Below are 22,140 nucleotides of genomic sequence, written 5' to 3'. Positions count from 1 at the left end.
TGTACTAGGGCTTCTAGCCACTGCTATTGAACTCCAGACACATATGCCATCTTGTGTGCACATGTGATCTTATGCGCTTGCATCACTGTGTGTCTATGTGTCTGGCTTACATGGGATCTGGAGAGTAGAACATGGATCCTTAGGTTTTGCAGGCAAGCACCTTAACTGCTAAGTCATTTCTCCAGCTCAGAAGCCAAGCATTTTAAGTGAGGGTGATCTCTGAACATCTCACATTATACAAAACCAGAATAATCTTCAATATTATTTGTGAAAGCAAAGCAGGCCTTTCCATTTACCAGCCAAAGTGAATCAGTCTTCTCCCCATTGCCTTCATTATTGAGGCAGCACTACACACTGCATAAGACGGTCCTCTCAACTAGCCCTGCCTTTCACTCAAGCCCTTGCCTCGTCACCTACATCTCTTATATTCCACAGTAGTCAACTAACAATGTCCATTAATGTGATACATCTACTCTCTGGGCTCTTGCCCAAGTGGTCCTCTCTATAGAAAAGACTTTCTGATTTCTTAAGCTTTTTGTTGTTGTTGTTGAGAAAGAGACACAAAGATAGAGAGAGAGAATGGGTGCACTAGGACCTTCAGCCACTGCAAATGAGATGCATGAGCCGCCTTGTGCACATGAGTGACATTGTGTGCTTGTGACACTGTGTGTCTGGCTACATAGGAGCTAGAGATTCAAACAGGAGTTCTCAGGCTTCACAGGCAAGCACTTTAGCTGCTAAGCCATCTCTCCAGCCTGACTTTTTTATTTTTCAATCTACTTGAATAACATTTATCTTTTGTCAAAAAATCAGACAGCTGTTACACCTTCCTGAACATTTGCCAAGCTTCATCCTCTAACACTCAGCCCAGACCGATGCTTGCAAGAGGAGCCCTTGTTTTCAAACCATCCAGTGAATGCCTTTCCACAAATGGGGTCATCTGCTTTCCCCTTTTCTCCCACTCCATTAGGGCAGGAGCAGACTCTTTTTTTCACTGTTATGCTCTGCGTAAATGACTAGCAGTGTGTGTGTGTCACAATACTTGTCTGTTGAACTAATCCACTCGTTAAGATTTAATAGTGACTCTTGTGGGAGCATAATTCCAGATAAAGAAACAAGTTAGTAGGGGCTCTTAGCTTTGTGCCATGAACTTTGTTACTGAGACAGAGAGCTGTATCCCTCTCAGAATAAAGGTTCTAAGTGCATAAAACAAAATATATGCAATTGACAAAATAAACTAAAAGGAAATGCATTTATTGAGCCACACTAACAAATGTTATGATATGGTAATATATATTTCATTATTATGCTATTTAAGAAGTAGATCTAATAACTATTGTAAAGCAAACATACAAATGAGATCAAAAAATATTTTCATGTTTGTGATAACTGTGTGTCATATTAAAATATCTGTGGCCCACATCATAACTGAATGAAATGCTAAAGAACAGAAAGAAATGGAAAATGACTATAACTGTTCCTACCTTAGTTTACCTCTGTTAAGAACCTTTACTCAATAAGGGTGTCTTTTGGATCTAGAATGTACCCACAAAGGTGCATAGGGTAAATTTTTTGTTCTGAGCAAACTGCCATTAAGCGTCGGAGGAATCTGTAAGAGGTGTGGGGTTCTAGGAAAAGGTCTTCAGGTCAGGGGTAGTAAACCTAAGCCTTTTTCTCTCTCCATTTAGCTTCTCGGCCATGAGATAGATGGTTTTTCTCCACCTCATCAGCCTCCCCAGCAAACATTCAGAAGCAATGACTCCACTAGATTGTGTACTGATGCCTCCCAAACTGTAAGCCAACACCAGCCTTTCTCTTTGAGCTGAGTGACTCAGGCAATCTTTACAGGGATAAAAAGCCAAAAAATGGAAAGGATTTCCCAGAAGTTAGGAACTCTCAAAGCCAACAAAGGGCAGCAGAGTAGATTCCACTTGTCTTACCACTACATATTTGCCCAGGAGTTGGCCATATGCCTCTGTGTGGGCTGTCATGATATACCAGCCAATCAAAAACTATTCATCTTCAGGTTTAATTGCCATTGTTAAAAAATGTTGCTTTCTACCACTGATAATTGGTTTCAGTCTATGTTTAGTTGGTCTCCATGGCTAACTACCCTTTTCTCCTCTAATGCTGGCCCCCTGATTCTACTACTCTTGGGCCTTACCATAGGACCCTGCATTATTAATGCTCTAAGTAGCTAAATAAAGAAGAAAATAAAAAAAAATAAAAAAAAAAACCAACCAGTCAGGCAGGTGGTTTTAAGGGCAGTGCCTGCCACAAAGTTTGAACAAGTAGTTATTTTGATTTTGTTCTTTTTATTCTTGTCAATGTGTTGAGTACAAGTAAAACTCTGATGGAAATGTATGAATGAAAGCTGGTTCTCCTATTAAAAAGACGTGTCTTTAAAAAAAAAAAAAGAAGAAGAAAATAAGTTCAGTTAAACTCATTCTATTGTAGATGCAATACACCTATCTTAGGCAAAACACCCTAGACACTGTTCTTCGCGAGTCAAGGATTTGACTTAATGTCATATGGGGGGGGGGGGAATAAAAAATTGAATGAAAAGGGACACAATAGACGTGTTTAAACATCCACCTGTGCAGCCCTTGCCTTTAGGCAGACATAATGGAGGTCACTACCTAAGATGATCTTCCTGACAGATAAAGGAAAGGATTCAGGAATTGTCACCACAGGCCTTATTGAAAAATGCGTGTCTACCATTAGCTAAGGAATGGGATGACCTCTCTGTTCAATGTACCATGACCTTCCTGTACCTCTCTGTTTCTACATACCTTTGTGATGACATAGCATAGAATGTTTCTTGCTTCATTCTGTCTAACTTTGTATTTTAACTTCCATCCTGTCTTTACAATGAACATCTTGTGGTTTTCTCCAATAAAAGCTGACACTCCCAGCAGTTCAAGGCTGCATCCTGAAATCCCAACCTCTGGGATGCAGACCTGATGCACCAGTCTCTTTCTTTCTTCTTTTTTTTTTTAATTTTCTATCTTTTTTTTACACAATAAAACTTTGCCTCATAAAAAAGTATTGCTTTCTAGACTCTTTATGAACAAGAGAGCAGTACTAGTTATGAGCCTCTCTTACTCCATGTATGATTTTGTTTCTTAGCCTCTTTCATCATTATAACAATACTCTGCTTCAGAACATGCTACAATTTAAGATTACATTTTCAAAATGTTTAAAAGTGCATTCAATAAATAGCAACTGGAAAATTCTGTAGAAGCTTACGGTGCCAGTTGCATTATGGGTACTTATGTGTCACATCCAGGTTTATGACTACTGACAAAACAATGTTTTTAGTGATGATGGATGTCAGTTAGACTGTAATTCTGACCTTCACCTGGAAATGGTGAAATAAAACTCCCAAATACAACCTTTGTCATATTCTCCTATATTACTGACCTAAAACAAATTATCTCTGAAAAACATGTTAAAAGAAGCCCAGAGATTCTGCATTTGGCTCAATAATCATTTAAATAACAAGAGCTTTTTACTTTACCTGGTATTCTTCATAAGTGGTAATGTAATGTGAGTAAACATTGCATAGACCCGAGATAACAACAGTCATATTTCTGATCCCATACGATGCAAATTCCTAGCAGAGAAAAGTTCATCTATTAATTTTCTAACAAAATTACTCTTCTTCTAAAAGTTATGTTTGTTCTAGTTATATCAATATGAATTTTAATTATTAAATGTTTCTCTTAACAAAATTATTCTTCATAAGATCTCCAAGGAAATTATCAAAAAGTTATTGATGTAAATTTAGAAATAATTCCCCAAAGTTGGTCATAAATATCTTAAAGATTGCATTAGCAGATATAGGATCATTTTATTACTAAACTACAGATATTTTTAAACCAATTACCTCAAAATATGAGCTTTTCTAACCCATATTCTTATTTAAAGTAAGAGGACATTTGTTCATCTAGCATTTTAGAACCATCTATAATACTTTCTGAATATAAGCAAAATCACAAATCTAGATGAAAAAATAAACTTGTAAAAATGTGATAGATTTTCTTCATATTGTTCATGGAGCTTCAAGGTACTAGATAAGTAAACCCAAAGGATTATTTACTATTTAATCCATGTAGCCATTATTGATTTTTAATTATTTTATCAAAAAATATTTAACCTGATAATTCCCTCTTATAGTACCAATATTTCTTATTCACCTCTAAAATACTAATTTCAAGAACTGTCAAGCCCACTTTTCTTAGGAAAGAACAATTTAAAAGACATAAAATCATATGGACAAGGGAATTCTTTCCTTTTCACCAAGTAGGAACATCTAGTTGTTTTACTTCATGTTTAACTTACTGTTTTAACTGCTTCTCGAAGTCTTCGTCCAGACATGGTTCTGAGACAAGAAAAACAGGATTCTGTAAATGTTCTCCTATTTAGAGTGCATGCAAAGTACCCAGAAAGATGTATAAAATGCCAAAAAGTTAGTCTGGCTCATCACACATTAGTAAAATATGTAGGGGGATGGAGAAATAGCTTAGCAGTTAGGACCTCAGTTCCATTCCCTAGTACCCACATAAGCCAGATGCACAAGGTAGCATATGCATCTGGAGTTTGTTTGCAGAGGCTGGAAGCCCTGGTGCACCTATTTTCTCTCTCTCTCTCTCTCATAAATAAATAAAAATAAAATATTTAAAAAATAGGTGGGGACAATGATGTAAAATATTGAGCTTTTTTTTTTTTTACTTGACTGTCCTTTCACCAAAGAAAATGCTGAGCTGAAAACAGTCATTTAGTCAAAAGAGGGAAATAGAATCAGAGAATATCACTGGGGAAAAAATATGATCTTCAGATGTGGGGCACAACTCAATGGGACACCTTCCAAGCAGGTGCAAAGTCCAGGATTCTATCCCAGTATCACAAAAAAAGAAAATGGCAACATCACCTTCTTTCATAGATTCAACAAAATAACAAAATATATCAGTTTTGTTGTATGTTAGTAAGAGCTGATTCAGCAAGGAAGTATATGACTTGTCCTACCTACAAATAAGGACCACTTCATTCCTATATTTAACCCTTCAGTAAAACACTGAGCTGGGTACGGTGGCTCATGCCTTTAATCCCAGCACTCGGGAGGCAGAGGTCAGAGGATCACTGTAAGTTCAAGACCACCCTGAGAATGCATAGTGAATTCCAGGCCAGCCAGGGCTATAGTAAGAATCTACCTCAAACACACACACACACACACACACAGAGCATTTGCTACTTAACAGGCTCACTTTTAGGTACCAGTGATTTAATAGTATGGAACTTACATTCTAGGAAGGGAGATGACCAACCATCAGATTAAAAAACAAGATGACAAGCCAGGCATGGTGGTGCACGCCTTTAATCTCAGCACTTGGGGGGCACAGGTAAGAGGATTGCCAAGAGTTCAAGGCCACCCTGAGACTACATAGTGAATTCCAGGTCAGCCTGAGCTACAGTGAGACCCTACCTTGGGGTGGCGGGGGATGTGACAAGATGACAATAATCACTATGAACATAATAAATGAAGATGAAGGAAGTGGTGGTGGTGGTGGCAGCGGCACTGGTGCTGATGTGACATGACACTGGTAGGTACAAATGGAAATGATGAGCTGAACAAGCATCCCTATTAGATGATATTTCAGCAAAGGATAAAAAACAAAAGGATTCAGCCATGAAGATATCTGGAAGGAGTATATTTTATGCAGAAAAAAAAAAAAAACCCAGAAAGTTCTCAAGCCCTTCCTTTCTCGATCTAGCAAGGGCATGTGTAATTCCCTCCATACAGAGGGAGATGATAAGAAATTACATCAGAGAGCTTGCTGAAGAACATATTGCATGGAAACTTGTAGGATAATGTAAGGATCTGAGTATTTCCCTGGGATGAAATGGAAACTGGTTAGGAGCTTTTGAAGAGAGAATTGGCAAGACATAAGTCATGTTTTAAGGGAACTCATCAGGATGCTGTGTGGAGAAAAGACTACATAGCAATAATAAAGATGGGGCAGACCCAACAGAAGGTTCTGAAATAATCTGGTTGAAGGAGAACATTGGCCTGAGGGGAAAGAGAGGACTGAATGTGTTGGGCAGACTGCATAGAATTGACTGAATAATTGAAGTAGGAAAAAGAGAGAGACTTTGGGAACAATTTCAAGAAAACTGTTATTTACTGAGATGGGAAACATAGAATAAAAGGTAGGTTCTGTGTTTTTTATATCAAAAACTGCACTTTCAATATCAGAACTAATTGCATGAAGTCCCATATTTTTACATTATTTCAAATCTATGTACCTGCTTAAGTAAACCTACTGCACTGTCTTATAAATTTTCAGGTGGGCCTCACCCTGCCCACTGGAAACAGGCATAAAGAGATTTGTTCTTCAGGGGTCCTCACCAAAAGTGGGGCAAAAATATTTGTCATTATTATTGATTAACATGGTATAGTAGAGATCAGTAGACAACTGTGTTCACATAGAATTGATTCCAATAGAACACATTTTTTTATTAAGAAAAAATTTTTAAAGAACTTACGTAAATTCTCCAGGGATAGCAGCTATGGCCAGTGACCCAATAGTGATAATCTGAACATCAACAATATCTGGATGCCAAGGATGAGGTTTTGTTAGCTAGGATCCCAGAGCAAGGAAACAGTGTTAGATGTATTATGCTTCATATGAACAATAGTCATTCACACAAGTTCTTTTATTTAAAAAATTCCCAATGCCTGAAGTTAGTTTTGCTTTTCTACTATAACATAGGATTTATTTCTAATTTATGGCATAGCATTAAATATACTCTGTGCATATCCATGTCCTTGTGATAACATGTGAATCTCAAATGCTAACATTACATGAGCCTCAACTTATCAGTGAAGTCTTGATGGATTTGTCATTTTGGAATAAGTGTTCTTCCAGCATAGTGCGAGTGACTGTTCTTTTACTCAATGAATAAGGAATGACGTGTGGAATAGATTAATGTAATTGTTTGCCATTTTCACCATAGAAGCATTTTAAGTTTAGAATTCCCAACTCTTGCCTTATCTGGAAAGTTTCTCCAAGAAAGACTTCTCCTCTTCCATATTCAAATTACTGTAATCTCTATTCCTTTGTTCCCCTCTCTCTCTCTCTCTCTCCCTCTCTCCCTCTCTCTCTCTCTCTCTAAATATATATACATATATGTGTGTGTGTGTGTATTCTTCCCTAAGAATTTAATAGAATATTAGAAAAAAATCTATTTTTAAAAGTTGTTCTTCAACAATCCATATTTCTATGTATATTGAAATGATCTTTTAAGCTTAAAATGTAAAAAGTTATGTTCTATGGGAATGTTAAATGAAAGTGCCTTTGATTACTAGTTTTGCCTCCAGTGTGAAAGAATTGACACATGAATATGGTTGTAATATGACCCACATGTTTTCCTCTGAAAAGAATTCTCCTCAGATTGCTGACCTGGAGCTTGAATAAGATGAGTGTTAATCTTGTTCTTTCTTCCCCACTGTTCCAGTTGTCTCATTTACATATCAAGACTATGGCAAGATAAGGCGGTATGTTTGATAAACACAATTCTATTCCTCAGGGTTAGATTTGTAGGATTTAAGCTTTTAATACTAAAAAATTTATAAGGGAGCATATATTAAAGTTCCCAATAAAAATTATTTTTAAAAAATTTATGAGGGAGTAATTAAATATCTCCTATTTTAATAGACATAGTCTATTAATTATCTGATTGCTAACAAATTAAAAATTATAATATACTGTTCACTATGATAAGTCAAATATATTACCTCTCCAGTATGAAGTAGGATTGGCTTTGGTTTATGGCATTCTTTAATTTCTTCAGATGGCCTGCCCAGTAGCTGATCTCGAATGGTATCCCAAAATGGGTCTCCTTCTGTTGTTCCTATTAGAGTTGTTTTGATTAATATGGTTCCTTGAACTAACTCTCTGAAAAAAATCATTATTTAGACAAACATTGTACAAAGTCCTTTTAGAAGTTTCAGACACTTTGCTAAACTAATTAATGATTTGTGCAATAGAAGAGGCAGTGTGCTCTGTGTATTACAAAAAAAACTTGCCAATAATTAGGCCCTCAGTTTGGACAAGACAGTAAGAGAATATACTTTATTTAATATCTTCAGAAATTTTGATCTATTATCCTTGCAAATAAAGACCATTTTATATAATTAACAATAAACTTGTGAAATAAATCACATTTTCCTATTCTAAAAACTAACCAAGATACCTCTAAATTATAATACCAGTTATCAGTTGTCTGGCTTATGGTCATTGAAAGACTGCCTAATCATCATTCAAATCACACACACACACACACTATTCACATGAGTAACAAAAACAAAAAATAATCATAAAATATATAACGTAAGAAAAAACTTTAATTAACTATATAATCTGTGAATTAATAATCTATAATCCAATGGGGAACTACAACAATTGTAAGCATATATTTGATTAGTAGCAAAACAATAAATACATAAAATAAAACTGATAAAAAATAACTGCTTGGAAATGAAGGAAACAGAAAATGATTCACAATAATCATGGGATTTTCAATAATAAATATAACAACTATATCACCCTAATACCAAAACTAGAGAGAGATACAACAAGAAAAAGATATATATATATATATATATATATATATATATGGTCCTATATCCTTGATAAATTTAAATGCAAAGCTCCTGAACAAAACCCATGCAAATTAAATTCAACAACACATCAAAAGCATTATCCACCTTGATCAAGTAGGCTTCATCCCAGGGATGAAGGGACGGTTCAACCAACATATGGAAATCGGTCAATGTAATACACCACTTAAGTAAATTTCATCACAAGAAACACATGATCATCTCTATTGATGAAGAGAAGACCGTTGACAAATATACCACCACTTCGTGATCAAAACACTGGAAAGAGTAGGCATGTAGGATTTATATCTCAACACAATTAAGGTCCTCTCTCTCTCTATCTCTCTCTCTCCATATATATATATATCCCCTTAAGCCAAAATAATACTTAATGGGGAAAGACTCAAGGAGTTCCCATTGAAATTGGGAACAAGACAGGAGTGCCCACTGTAATAGCCCAAGCAATAAGACATGAGAAAGAGATAAAAGGGATACAAATTGGAAAAAAATAAGTCAAGTTAGCCCTATTTTCAGATGACATGATCCTATACATAGGTGACCCAAAAGTCTCTATCTCAAAATTTCTAAAGGTAATTAATTCCCTCAGTAAAGTGGCAGGATACAAAATCAACACATACACACAAAACAGTAGTCTTTCTATGTGCAAAGGACAAATGTACAGAAAAAGAAATCAGTGAGGTTGTTCCATTTTCAATAGCAACAAAAAATTAAATACCTTGGAATAACACTAACCAAAGATGTAAAAGACTTATATAATGAAAATATAAACCAACTCAAGAAAGAAATTGAGGAGGACTTGAGAGAATGGAAAGACCTCCCATGCTCCTGGATAGGTTTAATTAATATTGTTAAAAAATGGTAATTATACCAAAATCAATATACAGATTTAATGGAATACCAATAAAACTTCCAGCATCATTCTTCACAGAGATAGGAAAAACTGATCTCAAAATTCATATCATGAACAAGACAATGGTGTCCACTCTCCCCACTTTTATTTAATATAGTACTGGAAGTTTTATCCATAACAATAAGGCAAGATATACATATAAAATGGATACAAATTGGAAAGAAAGAGAGCAAGTTACCATTATTTTCAGATAACATGATTCTATACATAAAGGACCCTAAAGACTCTACCAGCAAACTATTAGAGCTGAGAAACACCTATAGCCATGAAGCAAGATACAAAATAAACACACAGAAATCAGTAGCCTTCCTATATGCTAACAACAAACACACAGAGGATGAAATCAGAATCAATCCCATTCACAATTGCATAAATAAAAAATACCTTGGAATACACCTAACCAAGGAAGTGAAGGATCTCTAAATGAAAACTTTAAAATATTCGAGTGAGAAATTGCTGCAGAAGATACTAGGAAATGGAAAGACATTCCTTATTTTTGGATTGGAAGAATCAATATTGAAAAAATGGCAATCTTACTGAAAGCAATCTACACATTTAATGTAATACCCATCAAAATTCCAATGGCATTCCTCATGGGAATAGAAAAAGAAATCCAAAAATTCATTTGGAAGCACAAAAATCCTTGAATATCTAAAACAATTTTGAGCAACAAAAATAAGGCTGGTGGTATCACCATACCTGATTTTAACCTATACTACAGAGCCATAGTAACAAAAATATCATAGTACTGGCACAAAAGCAGACATGTAGATCAGTGGAACAGAATAGAGGACCCAGATAAAAGTCTGGGCAGCTACAGCCACCTGCTATTCAAAAAAAAAAAAAAAAAAGCCAAAAATACTCATTGGAGAAAACACAGCCTCTTCAGCAAGTGGTGCTAGGAACACTGGATATCTATCTGTAGAAGGATAAAATTGGATCCTTATCACTCTCCATGTACAAAAATTAAGTCCAAATGTATCAAAGACCTTAATATCAGACCTGAAATTCTGAAACTGCTAGAGGAAAAAGTAAGGGAACCCCTTTGACATACTGGTCTTGGCAAAGACTTTCTGAATATGACCCAAGTTGCTCAGGAAATAAAACCACAGATTAACTGCTGGGAGCTCATGAAATTACAAAGCTTTTGTATAGCAAAAGACACTATGAATACAGCAAAGAGGCAATCTACAGAATGAGAGAAAATCTTTGCCAAATATTCATCTGATATAGGATTAACATTTAGGATATAAAAAGAACTCAAAAATTAAATAATAAGAAGTCAAACAACCTAATTAAAAATGGACTATAGAACTAAATACAGAGTTTTCAAAAGAAGAAATAGAAATGGCATATAAACATCTAAAAATATGTTCTATATCCCTAGTCATCAGGGAAATGCAGATTAAAACTATGTTGAGATTCCATGTCATTCCTGTCAGATTGACAACCATCATGAAAACAAATGACCTGCTGATGAGGATGCAGAAAAACAGGAACCCCTTCTACACTGTTGGTGGGAATGCAATCTGGTCCAGCCATTGTGGAAATCAGTGTGGAGGTTCGTGAAACGGCTAAAAATAGATCTACCATATGACCCAGCTATACCACTCTGAGGCATATATCCTAAGAACTCGTCTCACTACCTTAGAGATACTTGCTCAACCATGTTTATTGCTGTTCCATTCACAGTAACTAGGAAATGGAACCAGACTAGATGTCCCTCAACTGAGTAGTGAATAATGAAAATGTGGCACATTTACACAATGGAGTTCTACTCATCAGTAAAGCAAAATGAAGTTATGAAATTTGCAGGAAAATGGATGAATCTGGAAAAGATTATGCAAAGTGATGTATCCCCAGCCCAGAAAGCCAAATACTGCATGTTTTCTCTCATATGTGGATCCTAGCTACAGGTGATCGGACTTCTGTGTGAGTAGAAAGAAAACTCAATAGCAGAGCCCAGTAAGCCAATAAAGGAGATATAAAGAGAACAGAAAGGGAGAATGGGGGCACTTAATAGGGTGGTATTATGTAAATATATAAGTAGAAAAACAGATTAATTAGGAGTGAAAAGGGCTAAAGAGACTGAATAAAGGAAAGGTAGAGGTAGGGTTAATCAAATTCTAAGAGGATATAAATAAGTCATAGGGAAACCTACTTTTTCAGACAATGGAACATACACGAGCCATCGATTGTTCTTAGAAAATTTTTGATGCTGGAGATGGAATACCTTCCAGTGAGCTGTTTGTCAGGGAGGTGCCTGATGCCCCCAAAACATTACAGGCTATTGCTGAGGCCCTTAGTTTCTCACCAGGAATAAATGGTAAGACCCTATTGCTGAAGACTCCACATACTTGAGCTGCAAGGTTACTGAGAACCCCTGCTGGAGGTGAGCTGCAAACCACCTCTATGTAGACCAGCTGAGAGAAAGCTGAGAAAAGCCATGTTGCATGCATTTCAATGGGAGAAAAAAAATCACCAGTGAAGATACTCAACAGTGGACACTGCAAGCCTTATATTTGGCCAGCCAGACCAAATGAGCCAACGGGTACAATAGTGGCACATCTGTTATGGGGCAAATCAACCTTCCTCTAATTTGACTGGAGGCCTGCTCCATGGAAGGGAATACATCCCTGATATGGAACACCTACAACAGGGGTAGTCATGAGCCCTAGGGGTGTAACATCCGCTGCTATCTGGCTAAATGTATATACTCTGCTCACCAAACTGCCCAGTAAGCACTTCTCTTAATGTCCATATACATATATTAATGTTACTCTCACTTTTGGTTAGAGAAGCTTCTCTTTTCAGATGGCAGTGACCTCAGGATGACTCAGAAGGCACCATGGTGCTGAGAAGAGGTGGAAGAGGAGTGCTCAGCACTGACATATCTCTATCATACCTTCTAAGACTCAGGGTCCATTGTGGAAGAAATGGCAGAAAGAATGTAAGAGTCAAAGGAAAGATAGGACTCCTAACAACGTGCTCCTCCAGACACAAAATGGCCTGGATATCCATGACCTCACAGTGCCTGACACTACCTACACAAGACTATTATAATAGCAGTAAAGATCATGACATCAAAATAAGAGAGAGACTGATTGAGAGGGAGAGGGGTCATGATGGAGGGTGGAGTTTCAAAGGGGAAAGTGGGAGTAGGGAAAGAATTACCATGGGATATTGTCATGGAAGTTTTACATAAATAAATAAATAAAAAGTTATACAGAATGGCATAAGGTCTCAGATATCCAAAAATATCCTCAGTAAAAGCAAAACCTCTGTAAGTATTACCATATCCAATCTAAAGCAATATTACAAAGCCACAGTAACAATAACAGCATGGTACCGGCATAAAAACAGAAATGTAGACCAGTGGAACAGAAGTGAAGACCCCGACCTTAGGTCAAGTAACTGCAGCTACTTGATCTTTGACAAAGGTGCCAATAGTGTAGCCTGGAGAAAAGACAGCATCTTCAACAAATGGTGCTGGACAAATTGGATGAACAAATGTAGAAAAATAAAACTAGACCCACTCATCTCATCTCATGATACAAAATAAATGAATCCCAAATGGATTATAAACCTCAATATGTGACCTGAAACTCTTCTCCTACTGGAAGAAAAAATAAGAGGAACTCTCCACAAGATAGGAGTGGGGAAAGACTTCCTGAACAAAACTGCAGCAGCCCAGGAAATTAAACATTCACTGAACCAATGGGATCTCGTGAAGCTAAAAAGCTTTTGCACAGACAAATAGACCATAAACAGATTACCTACTGAATGGGAGAAAATTTTCACCAGCTATACCACTGACAGTAGTCTAATATCTAGAATCTACAAAGAACTAAAAAGTAGACATCCCACTCCAAAAATGGGGCAGAGAACAGAATAGGGAGTTTTCAGAGGAAGAATCATAACTGGCTAACACACACTTAAGAAAATGTTCAACAATCCTAGCCATCCTGGAAGTGCAGATTAAAACAACTATGAGATCCACCTTACTCCACTAAAGGTGGGAAACATTAAAAAATCAAAAACAACAAATGTTGGGGAGGATATGGGGAAAGAGGAATGCTTTACTGGGCATTTTCCTAAATGTTCCATACTTCACTACAGTGATATTTTCTCAACCATGTTTCTAGCTGCTCAATTCATTATAGCTAAGAACTAGATCTGACCCAGATAGAAGTTGTGGAACATTCATAAAATGGAATTCTACCCAACAGAAAAAAAAAAAAGATACAATAAAATTTTTAGAAAAATGGGCAGACATGGAACAGATCATACTCAGAGAAAACTCACACAATCACAAAAAGACAAATGCCGCATGGTCTCACTTATCTGTTGTTCATGACCTGGACCAGCTCAAGTTGCTGACATATCCGATAGATAAGTCAATGGTCAGACAATAAGGATGGAAGGGTTTGAGGGGAGGAGAATGATAGGGTGGGGAAAAGCAAACACAAAACTAAATCCAAAATGAACTGGTACCATAGAAACATTTATCTTTGGGGGTAGACTAAAAGATAGAACCCTCGACAGGAGTTAAGGGGAAGCATCTGAAAAGAAGGGCACTGTAGAGGGTAGGATGAAACCTAAGCTTAAAAGAAAAGTTGGGTTTTTTTTTTTGTCTCTGCCATGTAACTCCTAGTAACAGAAATTAATTGCTACCCATATGAGCTGTTGATCAGAAAGACCTACAAGGTCCCCAAAACAAGACAGGTCTCTGTCAAAGCACTTGATTACCCACCTGAGGAAAAGGGTAAGACCCTATCACTGAAGACTTCATAAGCTGTTGACACAGAACGTGGCGAGACCTGACTGGAATCCAGAAGAGAGACAGTCCCCAGACAGTTAGCATGTCTAGTGCTGGGAAGCACTACCTGAGCTGCTGGGGGAAAGTGGCCAACAACAGTCTGAGCAACCAGAGGTCTAAGCTACTCGGAAGCAAACACCCTGACAGGATGTACACACCAGTGCATTAGTGGCACACAGCCTTGGTGGGTAACCGATAGCTTTCTGACTGGCTAAGAGATCCACTCAGTGTAAAGGAGCCCATATCTGGAATTGGAAACCAGATCACAATCTTATGGAGACAAAACTTATGCTCTCCAGTGTCAAGTTCTCACTTGTCTTTGGCTAAAAGAGGGGCTACAGACATCAAATTTTCCCTAAATTAACCCCATTTAAGCTGTTGTAACTTCACTGTCTGTTGGAGAATCTGTTTTTCTTTTTCAGAATTTAATAGGACCTGAGGAGATAAACTACCCCTCACACTTCAGCCAAGCAACAGCTGAAACCACAGAGGAACTGAGGAGATGAGCAAGAGTGCTGCTTCCATGGTGAGCCTGACAATCAGCACCAGGGTGAAGGAAACAGGCCCAGAGAATACTCAACACTTACCAAAACAGAAATCCAGAGGCTCCTAACACAACCAACACGGCTCAGGGAATTTGGTGGAAGAGAGGGTGGAAAGATTGTAATAGCCACAGATTGAGACATCATGTTCAGAGGCATTCCCTCCCTCCCTCCCCACCCCCCCCATCAAAAAAAAAAAAAAAAACCTGACTACTGCTCCCACAGTGCAATAACCCACAACCCCATGGGGAATACCTGCAACCCCACTGAGGAGGGTACTCAGAGGAATGGAGGCTGAGAGGGAAAAGGGGGTTCCAACACATGATGTGTCCATATAAAATTTGTTGTTAATAATAATGATAAAAATTCCGGGCATGGTGGCACACACCTTTAATTCCAGCAGAACCCCTACATTGGATCCCTGACTTGTGGAGTGAGGGCTTTTATGGTTGGAAAGGAAAAATGGAAGCCATTAAGGCTCCCGAAGAAAATAGTGAATCCAAAACAGTATTGCAGCCGGGTATAGTGGTGCATGCCTTTAATCCTAGCACTCAGGAGGCAGAGGTGAGAGGATCGCCATGAGTTCGAGGCCACCTGAGACTACATAGTGAATTCCAGGTCAGGCTGGGCTAGAGTGAAAACTTACCTCAAAAAAAAAAGCAAAAATAATAATAATAAAATAAAATATAAATAAACAAGACAGAGCCTTACAGGGTGTAATATACACATTTTAGTTAGAACTAAACATTCAATCATTATTTATTCTCATTATTTTGTTCACTTAGGAATGTCTGTAGTTACTGCTACCTAATGCAAGAAAAATCTACTCTGACAAAAGCTGATAGCAGCACTAATCTATGGGTATAAATATAGTTATTGAACTGGAGAGATGGCTTAGTGGTTAAGATGCTTGCCTGCAAAGCCTAAGAAAGCTTGTTTGAATCTCCAGGTCCCACGTAGCCAGACATACAGTGATGCAAGCATCTGGAGTTCATTCACAGTGGCAGAAGGGCCCTGGTATGCCCATTCATATCCTCTCTCTCTGCCTCTCTCATCAAAAGTAAATAATTTTTTGCTTATTTTTATTTATTTATTTGAGAGTGACAGAGAGGAGGAGGAGGAGGAGGAGAGAGAGAGTGAGAGAGAGAGAGAATGGGCACGCCAGGGCTTCCAGCCACTGCAAACAAACTCCAGATGCATGCGACCCCTTGTGCATCTAGCTAACGTGGGTCCTGGGGAACTGAGCCTCGAACTGGGGTCCTTAGGCTTCACAGGCAAGCACTTAACCACTAAGCCATCTCTCCAGCCCAAAAATAAATAATTTTTAAAAGTTGTTTTAAAGTTTCATCATTTTTTATCATTACATGTGTGTGTGTGTGTGTGTGTGTGTGTGTGTGTGTGTGTGTGTACAGATGTTTGCATGCCTCAGATCATGTGTGAAGGTCAAAAGTATTCTCACCTTCTACCTTATTTGAGACAGGGTCTCTTGCTCATTGCTTCATGAACCAAACAAGCTGGCCCACAGCTTCCAGTATTATTCTGTCTCTCCCATTTTGTCACAGGAGAACTGGGATTACAAATGCTCAGTGTTACACTTGGCCTTATATAGCTTCTGGGGGTCTGAACTCAAGTACCACACTGTGTAGCAAGTACTTTTACCTACTGAATCATCTCCCTAGTCATAAACATAGTTACTGCGAAGGCAATTTGGAAGCTGGAAAGATGGCTCAGTGGTTAAAGGTACTTGCTAGCAAAGCCACACATAAAACCAGACCCACAAAGTAGCTTCAGAAGCTAGAGTTCATTTGCAGAGGCAGGAGGCCCTGGTATGCCCATATGTTCTCTCATTTTCTCCCTCTCTCTCTCTCTCTCACTCTCTCTCTCTCTCTCTCTCTCTCTTAAGTAAATATTTTTTTAAATAAGGCTATTTTATGCACACAATATGTCCATTTAACAAAACAATAACAGTAATTCCCCAATAGATCATGTGCCCTCCTCAGGCATGGGATTCTGACCTGGTTACAGTACCAGATGTGGATTCTTTCCCACGGAGTCGGCCTCAAATCCAATCAGAAAGTAGTTGGTTGCCCCCATGACAGACTTGCCACCATTGTACCAGTGGGCATATCATGCCAGGTTGGTCAGTAGGGCTGCATGCAGAGTTCAGCTAAGTAAGACTAATGATAACAATTCTTCCCTAGCAGTCTGCATAGCACCTCCCAGCTAGCCAGTAGGGTTAATTTCTCTCTGTGTGTAATCAGAATGTGTGGAGTCTTTAGAAATAGGGTTTTTGCAATGTAGTTCAGATGGGCAGCTAATAGCAGTAGCACTAACCTGAATTGTCCTAGGGGTCTCTGAGGGTCCCCTGGCTAATAGGAAGGTAGTTCATCACTGGCATTTAACAACCTGTGGATTCTGACAGCTGCTTTATCTACTCATGCAGAGTACCTCTCTTTTTGATAGAATTATTATACACCATGAGCAGTGGAGATTTTCCAGAAATGGAAGATTTATTTAACATTCAAAAACTGATTTAAGGCGCTAGAGAGATGGCTTAGCAGTTAAGGCGTTTGCCTGCAAAGCCAAAGCACCAGGTTCAATTACCCAGGACCCATGTAAGCCCAGATGCACCAAGTGACACATGTGTCTGGCATTCATTTGCAGTGGCTTGATGCTCTGACACACCCATTCTACCTCCTTCACTCTCTCTCTGCCTCTTTCTCTTCCTCTTTCTCTATGCTTCTCTCTTTCTCATATTTTAAAAATTGATTTAAAATACAAATTTAGAACTTCTAAAAATAATGTGATTACCTCAATAGAAAAAAAAAAGCCTTTGAAAAAGCTCCATTACTATTTCATAATAACTTAATGCACATGCCTGATCATGAACGACTAAATATGTTCTCCTGCTATCAGGAATAATAGAAAATTTCTATTATTTTTACTCCTACTTCAACAATGTGCTGGAAGTTCTAGCCAAATTAAAAAATAATAATATCTGTCTGCAGATAAGATAGTTTTATAGAGAGAGAAAAAAGTAGTTCTGGGCATGTAACACAACTGGTAGTGCTTGCCTAATATGCAAAAGGCCCTGGGTTCAAGCCCCAGTACCACACAAACTGCACACGGTGACACGTGTGTGAAATCTCAGCACTGGAAGGGAAGAGGCAGGAAAACCAGAAGTTCAAGGTCATCCTCGCTACACATGCAACCTGTTGCAGTCAGGTTTGCATTGCTGGTAGAAATCACCCAACCAAGAGCAGCTTGTGGGGAAAAAAAGAAGTTTATGTTGGCTCACAGACTTGAGAGGGAAGCTCCGTGATGACAGAGAAAATGATAGCATGAGCAAAGGGTGGGTATCACCCCCTGGCCAACATCAGGTGGACAACAGCAACAGGAGAGTGTGCCAAACACTGGCATGGGGAAACTGGCTATAACACCCATAAGCCCACCCCCAACAATACACTCCTTTCAGGAGTTAATTCCCAAATCTCCATCAGCTGGGAACCTAGCACTCAGAAAACCTAAGTTTATGGGGGATACCTGAATCAAATCACCACACAACCTCTCTCAAAAAGATAGAAAAGAAATCTAAATAATCAATTTATAAGCTATTAAAAATAGCCAGCGTATTCAGTAAGGTTGCAGAACATAAGACCAATACACAAAATCAATTGTATTTCTGTACATTTGCAATGAAAACTCTAAAAATGAAATTAAGAAAATAATTTCATTTTCAATGACATCAAAAACAAAATACTTAGAAATAAATTTTACAAAATAAGTATTAAACTTTCTCCTGAAAACGATAAAACATTGTTGAATTAAAGAATTATCTGGATAAACAGATGGAGTCATGTTCCTGAATCGAAAGCCTTAATATAGTTAATATGGCAGTATTCTTCAAGATAATTGATGCAAACCTACTCATAATCTTATTTGACTTCTTTGAACAAATTTACAACCTAGTTTTGACATTTCTGTGTGATGAGAAACAGCTCAAATGAGTCAAAACAACCTTTAGAAAGAATAATGTAAAAGAACCTATAAGTCCCAATCATATTGGAAATCATTACCATAAGCAAATTTTGCCTGACTCAGAAAAGACAAATATCACATGTTTTCTCTCATAGGTGGAATTTATATTTAATGTTAAAGAACTAGAAAGGGCATCATGTGAGAGAAAAAGAGGGAGATGGGAAATCCAGCAGGTAACAGGATGCACTTAAGCAATGAATCCATGTGCCCACTGATCTTTACTGGCTATGTCAAAGGTCAATAGATGCAAAATGGAATTTTCAATAAACAGTGCTGTGATCACTGAGTAGCTATGTGCAAAGAATTAAGGCAAGTCCTCAGAGTAAATACAAAGGTGAGCTTGAACTGGCTCAAGGCCTGTATTGATGAGATAAAACATTGAAACATCTGAAGAAGTAGAAGGTCGGCACTCTTGAATCTTAACTATGGTACCAAACCACTAGCAAGAAAAGAAAAAGTGCTTTGGACTTCATAAGAAATAAAGTACAATAGTGTTTCGAAGACTATAATCAAGAAAAGAAACGGGAAAAAGGAAAGTAAGTAAAAAAGCAACATGCATAATGAAAGAAGTTATTCTCTAACTATATATCTGATAAGAAACTTATACACAGTACACATAAAGAAACTCATAGCTCAATAACAAAAAGTTAAGCCCAAATTTTAAAATGTGAAAAATAGGAATATCATCTCTCTAAGGAACATATCTGTAAATATATATGTGTATGTAATATTCAATAATCACAAGAAAAGATATTTGACATAATAATCATGGAGATGAAAACGGGAAATACAATAATATATCATCTACATACACTATGGCAGTAGAATGTCAGTAACTGCAAGTATTGACCAAGGTGTGGAAAGGTAGCAAGTATATACTGTAACCACTTTAGAAGTTGATCCAGCAACTCCATTATTCAGTGTATAACCAAGAGGAAAATAAAGATACAGGCCCCCACAAAAATATATGCACAGGCAGTTACAGCAGCATTATTCATAATAACCAAAAAAATAGAAAAATCAAAATGTTCAACTAAGCAATGTGTAAATAACATCTTCTATATTGATGCAATGAGATACAATTCACCCATAAGAAAGCATAGAATGCTGCTCTGTGTTCTACATAGAACTCCAAAAGTGGGATACTGCACAAAAGATGCCAACAAAAAGGTAATAATTGTGTGCTACTACTTATATGAAAGTCTAAGGAAATGTAGAGATGGAAAACTTAGTGGCTGCTAACATATGGGGAAGATTGGAGAAGAGGGCATGTGAGAGCTACAATTTGTGGTGTTCTTGAGAAGTGATAAAAGTGTTCTAAAACTGACCACATGCAAGAGGGTATACATGTACACACAGGGGCTGGGAGATTGCTCAGGGGGGAATGTGCTTGCTGTGTAAGCAGGAGAGCCTCTGCTTGGATTCCAGCTTGCACACATAATCCCAGTGCTGGGGAGGCCAAAACAGGAGGATCTCTAGGGTTTGTTGGCTTGCCAGTCTAGACGAATTGATGACCTTTAAGTTCAGTGAGAAGCCTTGTCTCAAAAAATAACACAGAGAAAAATCAACTCCTACCAAATCAGAGAGCCAGAGACCCAGAGGCCCTCAACACCTCATCACTGAAGTAGACCAAAAATGAACCCAACATGGCTCAGGGAAATTTTGTGGAAGAGGGGGCAGAAAGAATGTCAGAACCATATGTTGGGTCATAATATGTAGAGACATTTATCCTACCTATAACTGAGGGCTAACTCCACAATGCATGACCCATATACCTCAACAAAGAGGGGCCAAGGGGTGGGGGTAAGTCATGGATGAGCCTAATCATGGTACCAATCTGACTGTATTTGCTGAATACAAAACTAATTAATAAAAAAAATTTTTTTAAAGGTAGAATGTGGCTGAGGGAAATAACTGCCTTCAGCCTCTGGCCTTTGCATTCATGGATGCTTACCTGAATACACATGTGCCCATGCATGTACAAACACATACACATACCACATACACCTGGCTAAGATGATTCACTAAATATTTCTTAACAAACCTGTTACCAAAAACGAAACCATTGTGTAGAACATTACGCAAAGCTTGGTGAGCAATGCCCCAAAATAACTTGCCAAATATATCAAATTGAAACAAGATTCATTAATTTTTAAATTCATACTTCTAGTATATATGTATGAAATAAGCCAAGATCTTACTTAGAAGGGAGACTCTTCCATTTTCCATTTAACATGATAATGTATATTATTACAATAATAAAGAAGTGACATAAAATAATCTTTCATAATTTTGTGAACATATATGCAGGAAGAGGACCTGGGACAATAGACATTGAGCATCTGAAGACCCCTGACTCAACTAATATTGGCTCCAATGAATTACTCAGGGAGTCACTAGACCAAACAGAACAGCTTGTTCAGGCTTCTGATTTTTTTTGTGTGTGTGTGAGGTAGAATCTCACTTTAGCCTAGGCTGATCTGGAATTCACTTGGTAGTCTTAGGGTGGCCTCAAATTCACTTTGATCCTCTTACCTCTGCCTCCCAAGTGTGAGATTAAAGGCCCGGTCCTTGTAGACTTCTAAAGGCTCATATTATTGAATGAAAATTCCCTTCCAACCTCCCCAACTCTACTCCAGCCCCAATCCAACTTCAGATTATTCATCTGTTTACCCCTGTTCATTGCATCACTACTCACAATTAATGAGTCCACTAACTGGTGAGCAGGTAAGAAAATGTGATGTTTAATAAACAGTGGAACACTATTCAAGCACAAAAAAAGAAATCTTTTAAGCACAAAAGAAAGAAATTTTGTCAGTCACAGAAACATGTGACATCAAAATTAAATTAAATAAGCCCAACACAAAAATACAAATATCACATCATTTCATTTATGTGTGGAATAAAAATACCAAGTCAATAGAAGTAGGAAGAGAGCAGGGAAAGCAAAGTAAGGAGAGATTGGCTAACAGACACAAAGCCAGATAGAAGGAATAAATTCTGATATTGTGTTCATAGAGGGTGATGATAGTGGACAGTATTGTACAGTTCAAAATAGTGAGATAAGAGGATTCTGAATATTGCCATCACAAAGAAATCACAGATGTTTAAGATGACTGATATGCTAAACATACTAAGTTGATCATTA

At 37.7% G+C, this 22,140-nt stretch overlaps 1 protein-coding gene across 1 annotated transcript in view; it reads right to left on the bottom strand.

Annotated features, from left to right (window-relative positions):
- The window catches only part of Asah2 (N-acylsphingosine amidohydrolase 2), an 86,707-nt gene that overhangs the window by 18,999 nt on the left and 45,568 nt on the right, over positions 1–22,140 (bottom strand). The window contains exons 13-16 of the mRNA XM_004653001.2: positions 7,799–7,914; positions 6,547–6,641; positions 4,345–4,384; positions 3,521–3,616 (exon numbers count right to left, since the gene is read on the bottom strand). Coding sequence (XP_004653058.2) covers positions 3,521–3,616; positions 4,345–4,384; positions 6,547–6,641; positions 7,799–7,914 — 347 coding nt within the window. The remainder of the gene's footprint in view (positions 1–3,520; positions 3,617–4,344; positions 4,385–6,546; positions 6,642–7,798; positions 7,915–22,140) is intronic.

This window comes from Jaculus jaculus, chromosome 1 (assembly GCF_020740685.1).
Source record: "Jaculus jaculus isolate mJacJac1 chromosome 1, mJacJac1.mat.Y.cur, whole genome shotgun sequence".
Classification (NCBI taxonomy): domain Eukaryota; kingdom Metazoa; phylum Chordata; class Mammalia; order Rodentia; family Dipodidae; genus Jaculus; species Jaculus jaculus.
This window is presented reverse-complemented; position numbering and strand designations above follow the sequence as displayed.